The 17,788-nt window shown below is 51.7% G+C and overlaps 1 protein-coding gene across 8 annotated transcripts in view; it reads left to right on the top strand.

Moving 5' to 3' along the window:
- The window catches only part of SMARCA4 (SWI/SNF related BAF chromatin remodeling complex subunit ATPase 4), a 93,661-nt gene that overhangs the window by 54,694 nt on the left and 21,179 nt on the right, over nucleotides 1-17,788 (top strand). For 5 of the 8 annotated variants that reach the window (XM_072787228.1, XM_072787222.1, XM_072787223.1 and 2 more), the window contains 12 exons: nucleotides 201-311; nucleotides 1,932-2,174; nucleotides 4,187-4,300; nucleotides 5,001-5,108; nucleotides 6,129-6,215; nucleotides 7,208-7,254; nucleotides 8,311-8,477; nucleotides 10,949-11,112; nucleotides 13,636-13,863; nucleotides 14,115-14,213; nucleotides 14,471-14,548; nucleotides 15,252-15,470. In XM_072787228.1, coding sequence (XP_072643329.1) covers nucleotides 201-311; nucleotides 1,932-2,174; nucleotides 4,187-4,300; nucleotides 5,001-5,108; nucleotides 6,129-6,215; nucleotides 7,208-7,254; nucleotides 8,311-8,477; nucleotides 10,949-11,112; nucleotides 13,636-13,863; nucleotides 14,115-14,213; nucleotides 14,471-14,548; nucleotides 15,252-15,470 — 1,665 coding nt within the window. The remainder of the gene's footprint in view (nucleotides 1-200; nucleotides 312-1,931; nucleotides 2,175-4,186; nucleotides 4,301-5,000; nucleotides 5,109-6,128; nucleotides 6,216-7,207; nucleotides 7,255-8,310; nucleotides 8,478-10,948; nucleotides 11,113-13,635; nucleotides 13,864-14,114; nucleotides 14,214-14,470; nucleotides 14,549-15,251; nucleotides 15,471-17,788) is intronic. The other 3 variants (XM_072787229.1, XM_072787227.1, XM_072787226.1) reach the window with 1 other exon arrangement.

Raw genomic sequence — 17,788 nt, 5'->3', positions numbered from 1 at the left:
GCATGCTTCCCAGAGGCCCGAGCTGCCCGTGGCCCACATGCCTTCCCCTTCTCCTTGCAGTTGCATTTTGCGTGTCAGGGTTAGACGACAGGCCCAACAGCCTTGCCTGGTGCCTTTCCATGCAGCCCTGACCAGGTGTCAGTTACGCGGGCACCGTGGTCCCAGAAGGCTGAGGCGTGCATGCATTCTCTCCCCCACAGGGTTCTCCAGCAGCCAGGCGTGCTTTCGTCCCCCAGCTCCGAAGTGGCAAGTTCAACGTCTTGCTGACAACTTATGAGTACATCATTAAGGACAAGCACATTCTTGCAAAGGTAGTGTGTCTTTGTGTAAAACACACCAAACCTCAGGTGGTCATGTGACATCAGAGAGCACATGATGCAGGGTTATCATATGTATGTCCTCCAGACCAGCTCCTCAGAGCTTCTGCGTAAATATCTGCATCACATATGATGCCTCCTGACTAGCGAGCCCTACCTTCATTGTCTGGCGGGGTTGTGGTGAGGCCAGCCATGTCTCTCTGACTCTGTTGGCCTTGGCCCTTCCAGCCCTGGTAGCTGTGCCACTCCCACCACAGCCCTCAGGACAGCAGCCCACAGAGGAGGTATGATTTTAGCATTCAGAGCGGAGGACTCTGAGGCCCTTTGTCTTCTTTCAGCCTTGGGTTACTGAGCTGGCACACGTTAGTGGGGCTTGTATAGGCCTAGGAGTCTCTTAACTGACATAGTTTGAAGTCAGGCCATCAGTGAATCATTGAGAGTATACCTTGACCCAGATATAAAATAGGCATGATCCCTTGCCTGCAAGAAGGCCATTTTCCTGGTTTGGAGGCTGAAGATGATGCATCTGTTCTGACCGCTAATCATCCAGTAGAGAGAAGGTCAAGTGGTCATTTTTTGTCCCAGGGATGGAGGTGTTCACAAGTTACCTCTCGGGGCTTGGTCATTGTAATGATTTGGGGTGCTTCATATCCATCTCCAAGCATACAGGTACAGGAACAGAGGCCCAGGGAGCTGGGGTCCAGTAAGTAGGCTCTTATCCTCAGGCTCATAGTACAGATACACACATCTGACTTAGGGGAAAGCCTGGCTCATCCCAAGAACAAGGGTCTGAAAATTCTTATCTGACAGTGTCATCATTAATGAACGTCAAGGCCAAGTGACCAGGACTCCTCACGGAAGATGACTGCCTTGCCCCCGTCAGCTCTGCCCTTTTCACTCAGGTGCCTGACATACACTGTCTCACTCAGGCTTCACTGTGCCTGCAGGAGGGGGAAGCTGAAGCACAGAGTAGTTCTGAGGCTCATCATGGGGCCCTACAGACTTAAATCACAATTCAGACCTGGGGTTCCCACCTGCAGACTCCTGCTCATCATGAGGATTGACATGAAGCCCGTGTCATTCAGTCCTGGAGCCAACAGCAGGCTCTGGGCACAGCTCCACCCCCTTGGAGTTCACAGTCCGAACTTAACCTATACCACTTCTGCTTTTAGAGGCACAGCCAAATAGTTGGAAAATGTACCCATTTCTGAGCCACATTCCCTATAGACCCCACCCCCACCCCACAGCCCCAGTACCCTCTCTAATCAGTGAGGGGGTTGTTACTTGGAATATTTTTCTGTGCTACATACTAGCATATGTAATTTCGATAGAAACCAGAGTACTTTTCTGCAGTTTGCATTTTTCACCTGACAGTAGGTCATGGGGATGTCTCTCCTCTGTGTCTGTCTGCACCCCATGCTTCACAGAGACTGTGTTTTCTGGCTTTCATCTGGTGAGCTAGTCCCTTTTGTCAGGGGACCTTGTTACACTCATGTTCCTCACCTGAATATGTTGTTCCATCTGGAGACTTGCCTAATGGTGGGGAGATTCTAGCTGAGATGGAGGCAACCCTGCTGCTGCTTCTCCCTTGACTGCCTGCTCTTGGGCCCACAGATCCGTTGGAAGTACATGATCGTTGATGAAGGCCACCGAATGAAGAACCACCATTGCAAGCTGACGCAGGTCCTTAACACTCACTATGTGGCCCCACGCCGCCTGCTGCTGACTGGCACCCCACTGCAGAACAAGCTCCCCGAGCTCTGGGCACTCCTCAACTTCCTGCTGCCCACTATCTTCAAGAGCTGCAGCACCTTTGAGCAGTGGTTCAATGCGCCCTTTGCCATGACCGGAGAAAAGGTACGAGTGCGTGGCTGGCTCTATGCCAGTGATAGGGCAGGGAAGAAGGGTGCCATGGTGGTGGGGGGCCTCTGTAGAGGAACTGTTCCTTAGGGGACAGTGCCAGGCTCAGCTGGCTTCTCTCAGGGGTCCTCTGAGTGCCTACCACACAGGCCAGGTGTATGCTGGATACCAGAGCTGAAGGCCATGTCTTCATAGAGTTGTGCTGCTTTTGCACCCAGACTGATGGGCAGAGATCAAGAGAGTGAACTCTTGGCAGGGGGGCGGGGGGTCTCTTGGGGCTTTCCTGACCCTGTGCCTTAGGCACAGGGTGGACACAGCAAAGAATATGGCCCCGAGGTAGTGGTGGGGCTAGCAGGGCACAGCAGAGGTCCCCAGGGTCCTGATGGTCCCTTTACAGAATTCGGATTTCACCCTAAGGGCAACAGGAGGCTTAGAGGGAGGGTTTCAGCCCAAGGAACAAGCAATGTGATCAGATTCTATATATTTAAAGAATGCTATGACCAGTGTCTCTCAATGTCTATATGGCTGTGGATGACATTGTCAGCCTGAAAACCAGACTATGGCACATTGGCCATCAGGAGCCAGGTTTTTATTGCTTGATGAAATCCCCAGGTTGGCCCACACTGGGGGTGAGCCTCTTGTGCTGTTGGGGATTGAAGGGATTGTGGCCAGGTGTGATTTCTGTTGAAGGAGGCTAAGTGGCTGGAACCCAGTGACTGAAGAAGGCACAATTGCAGAGGTTGAAGGGGTTTTTTTGTTTTGTTTTGTTTTAAGATTTTTATTTATTCATGAGAGACACAGAGAGAGAGGCAGAGACACAGGCAGAGGGAGAAACCGGCTCCATGCAGTGAGCCTGATGTGGGACTCGATCCCAGGACTCCAGGATCACGCCCTGGGCCAAAGGCAGATGCTCAACTGCTGAGCCACCCAGGCATCCACGAGGTTGGAGGTTAATGAGGAACGTCACTGCCTGCAGTGGCTGGGCTCTCTGGGGCCACTGGTATATCTGGTCCAGGCAGCTAGTTCCTGATTGTTAGGTCCTCTGTAGGCAGGTCCAGGCCAGCTGGGGCCACCTTACTACCATCATCCATGAGGTACCTTTGGCACCAATGGAGACAAAGCCCTTCTGAAGGAGAAACTGTGGCTTTTCCAAGAATCTCAAAAAGAGGAGTCCCCGGTTTTCAGACATCCGGGATCTTCATCCCATCAAATGTTCTTGTTTCATTTCTTTTCAAGTTTAGCAGAAGTTTTAAAGCTCTATGGAGGGATCCCTGGGTGGCTCAGCGGTTTAGCTCCTGCCTTTGGCCTGGGGCATGATCCTGAGGTCCCGGGATCAAGTCCCACATCAGGCTCCCTGCATGGAGCCTGCTTCTCCCTCTGCCTGTGTCTCTGCCTCTCTCTTTCTCTCTCTCTCTCTCTCTCTCTATCATGAATAAATAAATAAATCTTTAAAAAATAAAATAAAATAAAAAAATAAAGCTCTATGGAGAGCTGATCAGAGGACCCAAAGAAGATAAGTTTGGTGTGGTCTGTTTGACTCTTAATTTGTAGAAGTTTAACTTCTTAGCAGAGTAGCAGACACCTTGGGAAAGCAGTGTTTCTTTCCCTCTGTCCCTGCCAGGCTGAAATGAGAGGATTTGGGCTCCTCTAATACAGAGCCCTGCATGAGGACCACCCATTTCACACCAACAATTCTATAAACACGGTGTTCTCCACTTCTTCTCTGGATGTGTTGGCAGGTTTCCAGACACATGACTTTGTATTACTCTTGGGGAAGCGATCAGGTGTCCTGAGTATTTCTTTTCACAAGGCCTGTGGGGCATGGATGGTCCCAGGTCCCCGCAATTGTCTAAAGGAAGAGGGTGCCCCACCAAATGCCGTAAACCATTAGGCAGTGTGAAACGGAGGCGCTGAGGGCCAGGTGACTCTAGATGACTCTATCCATCTCCACATCTCCACCTCCATCCTTTGGTGGTAACCTTGTTTTGCTTGTCTCATGGGGGTCCCAGGTGGACCTGAACGAGGAGGAGACTATTCTTATCATCCGTCGTCTCCACAAAGTGCTGCGGCCCTTCCTGCTCCGGCGGCTCAAGAAGGAAGTAGAAGCCCAGTTGCCTGAGAAGGTAATGGATTGTTTTGAGTGGATGAAGCCTTGGTACAGTGTCACATCAGGTGATGTCCTCCTTCCCAAGGTGGGCCCAGGCAGGTGGCACTCCAGTGATCCACAGTGTATTATATTGTGGCCCTGGTCTTGCTTTAGCATTGTAGTGTCCATGTGACATGGGGACGGCCACTCACACACTCTGGATCTGTAATGTGGATGCAAGTGTGGATTACAGCAGGGAAGCCCCCCTGTTGTCTGTGGGCCAGATGCCTAGGCAGGGGTCCTGTGCAACCACATCTGGCTGTGCTTAGAGGCCATAGGCTGCTCAGGATCCTGCTCACACCACAGGATGGCTCTGGCTTCTTGCTCAGGGTCCCAGTCCCCTAGTTGCCCCCCAGGACACCCTCCTTTCCCTCCAGTTGGGATATAGTACTTGCTGTTTGGTTCCCAGACCGTAGACAACCTTGCAGAAGGTAACCAAGTTGCCTTTTCTGGCCCAGGATGTCCCCTCTACATTTCTCTGTCTCTCTGCACCTGTTTCCCCTTATTCCCTGCCTGTGGAGACCCCTCATCATCATCATCCCCTTATACGCTAAACCAGGCACATATCCTAGGGTACATGTTGCCTCTGAGAGGCTCAAAGACCAGAGATGGGCCCAGGCTGGGCATTAGGATTAGGATCTCTCAGCTCCGTCTAATGTGATGCGTGTCCCCTGCAGGTGGAATATGTCATCAAATGTGACATGTCTGCACTACAGCGAGTGCTCTACCGGCACATGCAGGCCAAAGGAGTGCTGCTTACTGATGGCTCCGAGAAGGACAAGAAGGTTAGCCATGGGCCCTTCCCCTTCCCCATCTGGTTGTCCAAGGCAGGTATGGGGGGCTCAAGTGTATAGTCATTAGCAAAGCCTTATGCTTCCTTGGAGTTTACTGTTGAGGTCAAGGCCCCATCTGGTGATGCTCCCGAGGGCATCAAATAGCTATAGTTAAATAGTAGCTGGTGGGAACAGGCTCATTCGGTAAGGCTGAGGGATCAGGGGTAATGGCTCATCTCCAGGGAGTCCCCCAGGATCCTCCCAGTCTGTCACCATCTGGTGTCCTGTGGTGAATTGCTGCCGGCTGCAGATGCACCCTTAAGTAGGGCTGAGCCCAGCACTAACCACAGCAGAGTTAGAATATTCTCGTGAGCCCCACCTTCCCAGCTGGGAAAGAGCTGGCTTAACAGCCATGGCCACTGAGCCCCTTCACCATGTTACTAAGTGAAATTGACGTGCTGTGCAGTGAGGGCTGGGCAGGCTGCTGCCTCCTGGGACCTCTCTGAGGTTCCAGACCCCACCCTCCCCAGGTCCCTGGATTTTGTGTCCCTGCCTCAGGCTTGCCCCGCCCCCTCCCCATTTCTTCCTCTCCATGTTTTCTTTGGCCCCTTTGTTACCTGAACAGTTGCACATAGTTTACTTCTCGACCCATAGCAGGCACCCACCCTCACCCATATCTCTCCTCTTTGTAGCCAGAAATCTTCTATCATCATGGTCCATCTAACTGAAGCCCCCTATAGACTTCCCACAGTGCCCACAACCAAGGGAAAGTTTGTCATTCAGCCTTGGCAATATACCAGTCTTCCCTTCAGTCCTGCCAACCCCTCCTGGAGTACCAGGCAGTCTCTGCTCTTCCAGAGCTGGCTTCGAGCCCTCTGCGCCTCCACAGGAGCCAGCCCCTTACTCCCAATTACTCTGCCACAAGGCACACCTCCCCTGGAAGTGTCCCCTTCTGTAGTCCTCCTCCCACCCCACCCTCAACCCTGCCATGGAAACAAGACCCAATATGGAGCTTCTCTTCTGCCTCCCCAGGGAAAAGGTGGCACCAAAACCCTGATGAACACCATCATGCAGCTGAGGAAGATCTGCAACCACCCGTACATGTTCCAACACATCGAGGTGAGGCCCAGCACCAGGGACTGTGGGTCTAGCAGCACCCACCAGGCCTTCCATTCTCTCAGAGACCTCTCTCTGCATCAGCCCCTTAGCCAGAGCTAGGGTATTTCTCCCTAATGACTTTTAAAAAATACTTTTTATTTCTTTTTTAAGATTTAATTTATTTATTCATGAGAGACACAGAGATATAAGCAAAGGGAGAAGCAGGCTTGCTGCGGAGAGGCTGCTGCGGTGGGCCTGATGTGGGACTTGATCATGGGATCCCAGGATCATGACCTGAGCCAAAGGCAGATGCTTAACCACTGAGCCACCCTGGTGCCCCTGGAAATACTTTTTAATATTTTAAACGGGTAACGCCTGTACACTGTTTTACTACCAATTTTATGTTTACAAGAGCTTGTTGTAAAGAATACAAACAATGTAGGGATATACATGCTAGAAATGAAAGTCTGCCCTCAGATAGCCACAGCAAGCATTAAGAGACTCTTCTTTGGACTGAAGTCCCACCGTCTCTGTTGGTTGGCACACTAGCTTTTCCCCAGAGAAGGAGGGGGCCAGTCCTGGTTTGGAACATCAGGAGCAGCCTCCCTTGTCATAAACTCTCTGGGTCAGAACTTTTTTGGGCCATGATAACCTTTGGCGTCTGGATTCTTGCTTCTGAATTGCATACGTACGTCTGTACTTCTTGGCGTGAAGTCTTGGGATCTTTGCAAATTCCCCGATGTCCCTGGGATTCCATCCTGCCACTCCAAGGATGATCTGGGATACACACTGTCCTTGTGCAGTCATTTCAGTTGTTAACAGTGTTCTGTTGTGACTGACTTTTCTTCATTGGAGAACCTTGAGGGAAGGGACGTCGGTGGGATGGAAAAGCAGTGTGTAGCATCTCTGTGGCCTCAGAGCCACTGTGGATCGCTGAGCACCAGTGTGAGGGCTTAGAGGTGTGGGGCTGGGTGGCCTCTTCCTGCCCTGACCTCTCTCTCATTCTGTTGCAGGAGTCCTTCTCCGAGCACTTGGGGTTTACCGGTGGCATTGTGCAAGGGTGAGAAGCTCCCAGTGAAGGGGGGTGGGCGTGTAGTCCACATGAAGGTCTTTTTCACTTCTTTGGCCGGCATTGTTGCTCTCATGACATTTGTCCGATTTCAGAGGCACTGTATTTGTGGCAGAAAATTTAGAAAATTGAGATAAACCCAAAGAAGGGAATAGAAATACTTCAATAATCTTGAGAGGCAGACCTGGCTTCCAGGTCTCACTGTGCCATACCCAGGCTCTGACCTTTGGCAGCCTTCTTAACCACTCTGAGGCTAAACTCTGCTAAAAGAGATGATATACCGTCCACCTTGTTGGGGGTGTTTTCTCCCACATTGTATATGAGATGCAATCCAGGCATCATTAGGCCCTCGTGGTGGGCATGGGTACCCCACCTAGATTTCATCATTGCAGACTGCCTTGTTACAGAGCTAAGGCCACCAGCAATTCTGTGAGCTAGGAAACCTTTGAAGAATAGGGGCACCAAGTAAAAGATCAAAAAGTTCTCTTGCTATGTATTTTTTATACCAAATTACATAATAGGGGGCTCACAGACCTGGGTTCGAGTCCTGGCCCTGGCCTATCAGCAGCCATGTCAACTGTCTCCCCAGCCTCAGTGTGCACAGCTGTAAGCCAGGGGTTGTTGACCAGAACGAATGAGAGAAGCTGCAGTGTCCCATAACCCTATGTGGGGTAGTGTGAGCACTCTCCAGAGTGAGCCTGTGCTCCTGGAGGTTCTCTCATGGAATAGAAAGGAGGCCTCACTTCCTATTGCCCCAGCCTGGTTGCTGATAGAATCTCCTCTCATTCCTAAAAGTATCTGAGGTGGATGACAATCACATGCTCACCCATGACCAAGAATGGCCCAAGCGTTTTCAGTTGGGTTGAAATGGTTTTGCTGATACTTCATGGGGGTCAGAGGGTCTGCCTAGGAAGCTACCTCTGTGCCCGTGACCATAAGCCAGCCTGCCTAAGCATTCAGGTCAGCCTAGAGATGGAAGGTGCACTTCCTCCTCTGCCTGTCTGCAATGTGCTGTTGTCAACCCCCTGTTCTTCCTCTGCTCACCAGGCTGGACCTGTACCGAGCCTCGGGCAAGTTTGAGCTCCTCGATAGGATTCTTCCCAAACTCCGTGCCACCAACCACAAAGTGCTGCTGTTCTGTCAGATGACCTCCCTCATGACGATCATGGAAGATTATTTTGCGTATCGCGGCTTTAAATACCTCAGGCTCGATGGTGAGTAGGACCAGGAGAGATGTTTCTTGAGGGAGCTCGTCATCCACAACTGCACAAGCTTCTGGCTGGTGGACTCTCCTTCACAGGGCAGGGCAAGGCCTGGAGACTGGGGCTAGCTAGCATCAGGAGTGAGCATAGCACTTCCTGTGACATGGGCTTGAGGGGCTGGGAGGGAGGACTCTGCAGGTATCGTGGCTGGATCAGAGCCTGTGGCCTAGGAGGGTGGCCAACCTGGATGCGGCACCCAGGTCTCGTAAACATGAGGCTTATGGTATGTACTGCAGCTCTAGGCCCAGCGGTTATGGGGCGCTACCCAGGAGTCCTCTTTTGGTTGGAAGTGGCAGAAGTCTGTGTCCTGTGGACCTGAGGAAAACGTAAACTGAGCCCCAAGGGTTCTTCTTGCTTCAGGTACAGCGGGATCCAGATGTCTAGATGATATTGATGGGGCTTTTCTCAAGCTCTTGGTTCTACTGGCCCCATCTTGGATTTGTTCTCGGCATCCTGTCCAGGCCCCCCTCATAAGCTTTTTCAGTGTCCCCAACAGAGAGGATAGCCCATCTTTTCCCCCAGAGGTCCAGGGGCTGCCTCTCGTTAGGTTGCTGTGAGCCACATGCCCTTCTCTCCATGTCAGGTGGTTGTAGAGCTGACACTGGTCAGGCCCAGAGCTGGAATCAGGCTTTTCCATGCCCGAGCCATGTGCACCAAGAGAGGTGGGTCAGGGAGAGAGGGGAGCTGGTGAGGCAGGAAAATAGCAAGTTCTCCTGGGATCGGTGCTTAGCTGTGACCCCCCTACTCTCTCATGGGAAGTTCTGTGCTTCTGCTTTTATCCCAGCACACGGGAGCTCTGGGTAGGAGGGTGCTTAGTGAGATGGTAACAGCATGCTGGACCTGGGGTCTGACGCATGTCCACTGGCCAGGGAGGCCCTAGAGGGAATCCCCACTCTGTCCAACTGGAAGAGTGCACAGACTCGTGAGAAAAGTGAGCTTGAGAGCTGCTGGGTTGACCCTTGTTAAACAGGTAGCTCTTATTCTATTCTATTAGCTCCTATCCTTCACAGAGCTTTTATTGAAGCTCATTGCCAGGTGCATTTTCCTGGCAGGATGCCCCTCTGCACCCTCATTTGTCTGTTGCTGTGGAACAGTGGTTTCATAGACCACAACCTGTGGTGGCTGGGCTCTGGCTTCTCCAGCCTCAGCCACAGCTGGCCCATTGTGCTCATCTTGCCATCTGTCAGCCTCGCCTTGCAGTTCCGTCCCGGGCAACCTTTACAGGCACAAATGACAATGTGTGTCTCCCTTTGTCCCTGCCTCCGTATGGTGCCTCCTTCCCACTCCTTGGAGGCTGAAAACTGCACCCCTGCCAATGGGGTGGCCAGGACTTTCCAGCTGCCTCACCCACCCCCATGGTCTATGCCTTGTGAACATTGGTCCTTGTCTGTGTCACCAAGCCAACCCTCAGGAGAGGCTATAGGTGGAGAGCATGTTCCCGCCTGCCCCAGCATCTGTGCATTTGCCCTGTTTCTTTCCTTGTCCTCCAAAGTGAGGAGAGGACTTTTGTCTGCTCAGCCACAACTACACAGTACCCACATGGTCACTGACCAGTTCTGGCAAAGTGCAGACAAAAGGTAGGGGTTCAGCAGTAGGTTGGGAGATGGAACCTTTCACTGTCAAAGTGGTGAGAGTGAAGGTGCAGGCAGGGCAGCGGGCCCTTCAGCTTGGGCCTGCCTCTTCACTGCTCCAGCCTCAGCCCTTCCTCAGAAAGAGGCAGCTGGGGGCATGCCTCTAGCCCAGGCTCCTGTGGGCATCGGGCCTCCAGGCTATTCATTGCAATGGTTAGACAAGTGGCTGGAAGCATTTAATTTTCATCTCATCATCTAGATTAGAGGCACCCTTCCTCTGAACTGGCAGCACCCGAAGAGCTTAGGTGCCCCGCTGGTGTTCTCAGTGCGAAGGATCATGCCCTAGATGGTCACATGAGTGTGTCTGTGATTCCATCAAGAGGGGAAACCGTTCCTGCCTGGAGGGAAGAGTACCTGTTATAAGGCGACTGTGTGCTTGCCTGTAGATGACTCTCTGCGAGTAGAGAAACGCATCACAGTCTGGTGGAGGCAGGCACCAACCCTCTGGCCAGTCCCTGTTCCAGGCACTGTGCTCTAGCACCCATCCCGCTTATGCTTGCAGTGGCCTCATTTTACTCTGAGGTGATATGGTGGCCTGTTGGGCCTCATTTTCATCTGGGGTGGGAGAAATGGTGTTTGCTTGTGCTCACCATAAACCTGAATTGCTCGTCAATTGTAGCTCAGGCACATAGGCTGAGCGACTGTAGAGTTGGCCCAGGAGGCCTCTGTGGGACAGGTGCAGGCACTGTCCCCGCTCTCTTCTCCGAAGCAGGTGTTCCTCTGTGTCTCCTCGCCATTGCACCCCTCCCCATGCAGCCCCCCCTGCTAACAGCATTCTCCCTGCACCTGCAGGAACTACGAAAGCGGAGGACCGGGGCATGCTGCTGAAAACCTTCAACGAGCCCGGCTCCGAGTACTTCATCTTCCTACTCAGCACCCGAGCTGGGGGGCTTGGGCTAAACCTCCAGTCGGCCGACACTGTGATCATCTTTGACAGCGATTGGAACCCCCACCAGGTAAGGGCAGGCCGCCCCCTGGTGGGGAGGGGCTTGAGGCTCCCCGCTGACCCTCTCCCATCACTAATGCCTCTTGGATGTTCTCCTGGAGCTAGCAGCAGTGGCACCTACAGCTTCTGAGGCCTTTGTGGGGAAGCCCCGAGAGTATCATTTTCCGTTGTTTTTCAGAACATCACTTTGTATTTTGATTGTGAAAAAAAACATATTCCATTTCTATTTAAAAAAGAATCCTGGTTTTATATAAATGTATAAAGTAGAAATACCCTAATCTCATCATCCATCAGTAATTGTCACTTTTTTAGTGATACAGGGGTTCCAGGCTGTGTTCTGTGCATGCTCTCACACACTTATGCTTTTAAAAACATCTGGGGCATATTTGTATGCTGTTGCTCTTAAGTTTTTTATCCATATGCCTTATATAGGGCTCCATGCCAGTAGCTGCAGAGAAATAGTATTTTATAAATACAGCGGTTTTTTTGTTTTGTTTTGTTTTGTTTTTTAATTTTTATTTATTTATGATAGGCACACAGTGAGAGAGAGAGAGAGGCAGAGACAGAGGCAGAGGGAGAAGCAGGCTCCATGCACCGGGAGCCTGACGTGGGATTTGATCCTGGGTCTCCAGGATCACGCCCTGGGCCAAAGGCAGGCGCTAAACCGCTGCGCCACCCAGGGATCCCAATACAGCGGTTTTTAAGTGAGTTTTTAAGTTTTCCCAATGTTTCATAAAAGTAATAGTCTTTTAATGCAAGTATCAATTACTCAAAATAAAATAGAGTCCATTTCTTTCCCCTTACCAGTTCTGCTCTTCTGACCATGTGCCAGCATGTACCTATATACACACACACATGTGTTTTGGTTTTGGCGAAAACACAGCACGTTCTAGCATGTGTCCTTCCCTCTGGCAGCTGGTGTGTTTCTCCTCTCAGTACAAGCACAGGGGACTCCACACAGCCAATTCCTCAGCTGCCAGGTGTCCTGGCATATGGTGGCCTCGAGACTTGACTCAAACCATACTTGGCAGGCATCTGGGTTGTTTCTCAGCGTAACTGCTTATGGAGCCCTTTTCTCCCTCTCTTGCAGTATTTGTACCAAGACTCCCTGACCAGTCAGCCCTGAGAGTGGGATTCTTGGCCCTTGAGCATGTCCTCTGTACATTCTAGTCACCTTTGCCAAAGTGGCCTCCAGAAGGCTGCCTTGGGTGTTTCTCCTACCAACAGTGTCTGAGCATGTTCTTCCCCACAGCCTGGAGGCGCTAGTTCACAGTGTGTGAGTTGTAGTCCATCTGATGGGCAAATGCTCAGGTTGGTTACTAGTGTTCCTTTCTACCATCAGCCTGGGGCATAGTTCTCACCAAGACCCTGTGACCATCCATTTTTTTTGAGAGGGTGATTGCAGTGTGCTATTCCGTCAACAGGCAGACAGAGGCCAGGACCTGGAGCCCTGGCCTCTGTCACATTGGGGGCTTTCAGAAGCCACTAAGCTTCCTACAGAGCCTGGGGTATGTTAGCCAGTGCTAACCCTGTCAGGAGGCGTGCTGACCGAACCAGGAAGCTAAGCTCTAAACACAAGGCACTCCTGGCCCTCCACGAGTTACAGCCCCTGTCAACCCGATTTTGTGTGAATCTTGAGCATAGGCCCACACTGCTCCTGGGCCCAGATGCAGGGTTTTGTGGACGCCCCCCTGATTTGGTGCTGGGGATAATAATACAGATAGTGTTGGCAGCCGTGGCTACCACTTGATCAGAGCTGGCTCTGCAGTACGCTCTGGGCTGAACATCCAGTGCCACTTAGCTCCTCTCCCCTCACGATCACCGGAAAGGCCTATGTCAACAGAGTAAGTCCTGAGGCTTATAGGGCCTCGGCTTGGCCTGCATAGCAAAAAAGAAGCAGGGCCCACAACCAAGCCGGCATTGCCAGGGTGGTGCCCAGCTTCGACCCTATTTTGTTAAAGGTGCTCTTAACCGCAATATGGCCACATCAAACATGAGCCCCTCCTGGGGTAGGTGAGGGGACCCGTGTAGCTGTGACATGAGCTGCTTGGGACCCTCACGGCCCAGGACTTGTCCTCTGAGTTGCACTTTGCCCTGGAGTACCAAAAAATCCCAGTTAAGATGGGAAGGGACAGGGACGCCTGGATGGCTCAGTGGTTGAGTGTCTGCCTTTGGCCCAGGGTGTGATCCTGGGGTCCCAGGATCGAATCCCACGTGGGGCTCCCTGCATGGAGCCTGATTCTCCCTCTGCCTGTGTCTCTGTCTCTCTGTGTGTGTGTCTCTCGTGAATAAATAAAAATCTTTAAAAAGAAAAAAAAAAAGATGGGAAGGGATAATCTTGTGGTAATGTCATTGTGGCATGGACTCGAGGTTGTGTTCCTGGGTTCCCAGCTCAAGAAGCTGCTGGTCAGGGCATGCAGAGGGAGACAGGCACATGAGAATGAGAAGGCCTTTCCCGATGGCACTGCAAAGTTGACTGCCTCTTAGATCTCCAGAAAGCTGGATTGGGACTAACCTGCATCTCTTCCTCTAGGACCTGCAAGCCCAGGACCGCGCCCACCGCATCGGGCAGCAGAACGAGGTGCGGGTGCTCCGTCTCTGCACGGTCAACAGTGTAGAGGAGAAGATTCTGGCCGCAGCCAAGTACAAGCTCAACGTCGACCAGAAGGTGATCCAAGCTGGCATGTTTGACCAAAAGTCCTCCAGCCACGAGAGGCGCGCCTTCCTGCAGGCCATCCTCGAGCATGAGGAGCAGGATGAGGTGAGGGCAGCGCCAGCCCCAACCCCCTCCCCGGCGTGAGTGGTGGACGCATGAGCGGCTTTCATTTTTGTTTTTTTACCTTTTTTGCACTCTTATTTTTTTTGCATCCCTTTGGAGTAAAGGGAGTGTGGGCTGAAAGGAAAGAGGATGAGTACTTGCTTTTTCTTTGAAGTGGTTTTTTTTTTCTAAACTGCTGGTGAAAGACGCCGGATTGACAGCCCTGGAGACTGAAGTCCTCTATTTATCCACAGAGCAGACACTGCAGCACGGGCAGCGGCAGTGCCAGCTTCGCCCACACTGCCCCTCCGCCAGCGGGCGTCAACCCCGACTTGGAGGAGCCACCTCTAAAGGTGAGAGGGGTAGTTCAGTCTCCATGCCCATTCAATCCTCGGCTTCTCGGCTGAGACGGCCAGCAAGGGCCCTGATCCCACGGAGCGTGCGTGTGCGTGTGCGTGTGTGCCTTTCGCTGCCGTGTGGGTCCCCATCCACCGCAGCCGGACTGGGACCGCCAGCTCATTTCCCATGGACTGCCGCCGCTCGCCTCCGAGCCCGGCCACCGCCCACCCCGGCCTCTCCACACTCGAACTAAACGTGTGAAACCTTCTAGGAAGAAGACGAAGTGCCTGACGATGAGACGGTGAACCAGATGATTGCCCGGCACGAGGAGGAATTTGACCTGTTCATGGTGAGTACCGTGGGCAGAGGGGACAGAAGCGGTGTTCCACCCCACACACCTCATGGGGCGCTCTGAAGGCTTCCCATGCCCACCCCCATTGACATCAAGTAGAACAAAACAGCTCAGTCAAATAGAACAAAACTCCGTGACAATGGTGTCCCCAGCGGGTAATGGAGCTGGGGCATCTCTTGGGGTGGTCCCCCTTCCTCCCTCCTAACAGACCGATCTTTCTTCCATGGCCCCCTAAGAGTGTTGCAGCAGTGATGGGACACACACACTCACACACACACACACACACACACACACACCTCCCCACACACACACCTGTGATCCTCAGTCCTGCTGAATGCCTGTCCTCTTGAGTCTCTTGTCCTTGAGGCTCCCTTTCAGAGGGAGTTAACGCTGTCCCAGGCCAGCCATCAGTCACAGATGCTCCTTAGCTCTGGGTAGAAAGCACAAGTCAGCATGGAGTCAGAGTACGGGCCCTTGGCCCCTCTTCTGTGACCTTCTCATTTTTTCTGCCCCTGAAGCAGAACCCTAGCATGGGTCTGCTTTCTGTCAGAGCCAGAAACCTCAGAGCTACTGTTTAGCTGCCTTGCAGCATTAGTGCCCAAGATAACAAAGCCTCCCCTCACCACACGCCCCTTGTGTGCCCCCAGCTCTGCCTGTGCTCACGCCTCTCTCCCTCTGTCCCCTGCCCTACACCTCCCAGCGCATGGACCTAGACCGCAGGCGCGAGGAGGCCCGAAATCCCAAGCGGAAGCCACGCCTGATGGAGGAGGATGAGCTTCCTTCATGGATCATCAAGGACGATGCTGAGGTGGAGCGGCTGACCTGTGAGGAAGAAGAAGAGAAAATGTTTGGCCGTGGCTCCCGCCATCGCAAGGAGGTGGACTACAGCGACTCGCTGACTGAGAAGCAGTGGCTCAAGGTACATGCTGGAGAGGGCCGGCCAGGGGCAGGGTCAGGAGAGCAGAGGTTCAGCTACTGTGCCGTGGGGCTCATCCAAAACCTGAGCAGATTCCCTTTAGCCATTCTCAGTAGCAACACCTGATGTGGGGTCAGGTTGCTCCATTCCTCCTGACCTGGCATGGGAGGGAGTGTGCACGTAGTCCCCTGGGGAGCTCAGAACTCACCACTGGGTGTAACCAGCCTTCCAAGTGCTTGTCATTAGGAAACTCAGTGATGAGTCATCAGAGCGAATTGCCTTGTCATGTGGTTGGGAGAGCCAGCGGGGGTCAGGCAACCCCACTTTGGGCATGTCGACCACAGGGCTGGACCCCTCAGCCATCTCTGGGAGGAGGAGGGAGCAGACTCCACCGAGGCTCACAGTTGCAGCTGCTCCCAGGTGACACACGCAGGGTTTTTAGCAGATGGCACTTGGGTCCCTGACAGCAACAGGTGTAGGTGGCTGAGTCAGGGCTGTGGATGTCTGGTAGGCCCACAGGCCGGCAGCACTGGGATTGTGGTGACATGTCAGGGTTAGGGCTTTGACTGCAGAGGTAATGACTGGGAATCCAGCCCTATAGTTTCATAAAAATGGCCCATGAAGCAACCCTTCCCAGAGGGCAGGTGGTGGCATTCAGCTGTGCCTGGCTGATTGGCACAGTCCAGAATGGATGATGTTACTTGCCTAGGCCTCTGGTCATGTTTCCTGAGTTTCCTCTTGATTCACCTGTGGCCCCAGTGCTCCCACAGTCCATGAGGTCAGGTAGCTCTGGCCCTATCCTGGAACCTCAGAACAGCCCAGACTAGTGAGCTCACCTGGTGAGCTGTGCCAGACGGGGCCATGTGACCTTCGGGTGGGAGGCAGGTGGTTCTCCTGCTCCTCACCCATCAGCCCTGAGCTCCAGGGACAAGAAAACCCCTAGAGATGAATATATGCCCAAGCACAGATATGTGCAGCTCCCATGGCTCTGCAGTTTTGAGACACAGATACCTTTTAAAAACAGTTGCCTGTATGCTAATAACATTTTGTGTACATGTTTCTTTTTTTTTAATGTACTTTATATACCACTTTATACACATTATATACCACTTATTATGAATTCAGGTTGTACAGTTCAGTAGTTTTTAGTGTTTTCAGAGTTGTGCAGTGATCACCACAAATTAGCTTTAGAACATTCTTGTCACCTCAGAAAGAAGCCTTGTCCTCTTTAGCTCTCTTCCTGTCCCTTTATTCCCCCTAGCTCTGGTTCTGGACATTTCATATAAATAGAGGGATGTATCCTACCTTTGGAGTCTGGCTTCTACTTTGAAATAGGCAAAGTATCTTCAAAGTTCATCTGCGTGGGAGCAAGTACCCTCCCTTCTCCAGGCTGAGTAACATTCTCTTGTACAGACCACACAGTGCTGTCTTTGTTCATTGGTAGACAGTTGGCCTATTTTCCATCTCTGGGCTGCTATGAATAATACTGCTATGAACATCGGTAGACAAGATTTTGTGAGGATGTGTGTTGTGATCTCTGTTGCATAAATACCTAGAAATAGAATTGCTGAATCAAATGGTAAATTTTTTTGCTTAATCTATTGAGGAACTGCCAGTCTGTTTTCCAAAGCAGCCACGCTATTTTACATTCCTACCAGCAGTGTGTGACTGTTGCAATTTCTCCGGTTTGTCACCTGTCCTTTTGATTATAGCCGTTGTAATGGGCATGCAGCAGTAACCTTATTGTGATTTTTAATTGCATTTTTTCAGTGGCTAATGGTGTTGGGCATCCCCTGATGTGTTTGTTGGTCATTTGTGTATCTTCTTTATTGGATGTGTGATTCATAGATTTTTTTTCCTCCTATTTTGTGGGTTATTGTTTTACCTTTTTGATGAGGCTCTTTGAAGCACATTTTAAATTTTGACAAACTCCAGCATACCTGTTTTTCTGATATATCAGAGAAACCACTGAGAAATGTAAGAGTACAAAGATTTACTCCTGTGTTTTGTTTTGCTTTGTTCAAGAGTTTTAGCCTTTACATTTAAGCCCATGCATGATCTGAGTAGTTTTTCTTTAGGATGTGAGGTTAGGGTCCAACTTCATTCTTTCACAAGCAGATGTCCAATTTTTCCGGCCCCATTGTCAAAAAGACTATTTTTTCCCCACAGAGCACATGCCTTTTTGTATGTCATGCTCAGTAAGAATTTGCATTAATTTTTAAAAAATACATTTACCCAAAAGAGCCATTCTCTTTTCTTAGTGGTGGCGCCATGTAGCTGGGCCCACTTTTCTGGCAGCCACTCTGGTGCCACATGTACCA

The sequence above is a fragment of the Canis lupus genome, chromosome 19, assembly GCF_048164855.1.
Source record: "Canis lupus baileyi chromosome 19, mCanLup2.hap1, whole genome shotgun sequence".
Lineage (NCBI taxonomy): Eukaryota > Metazoa > Chordata > Mammalia > Carnivora > Canidae > Canis > Canis lupus.
Note: the sequence above shows the minus strand (reverse complement) of the source record. Positions and strands in the feature narration are given on the sequence as shown.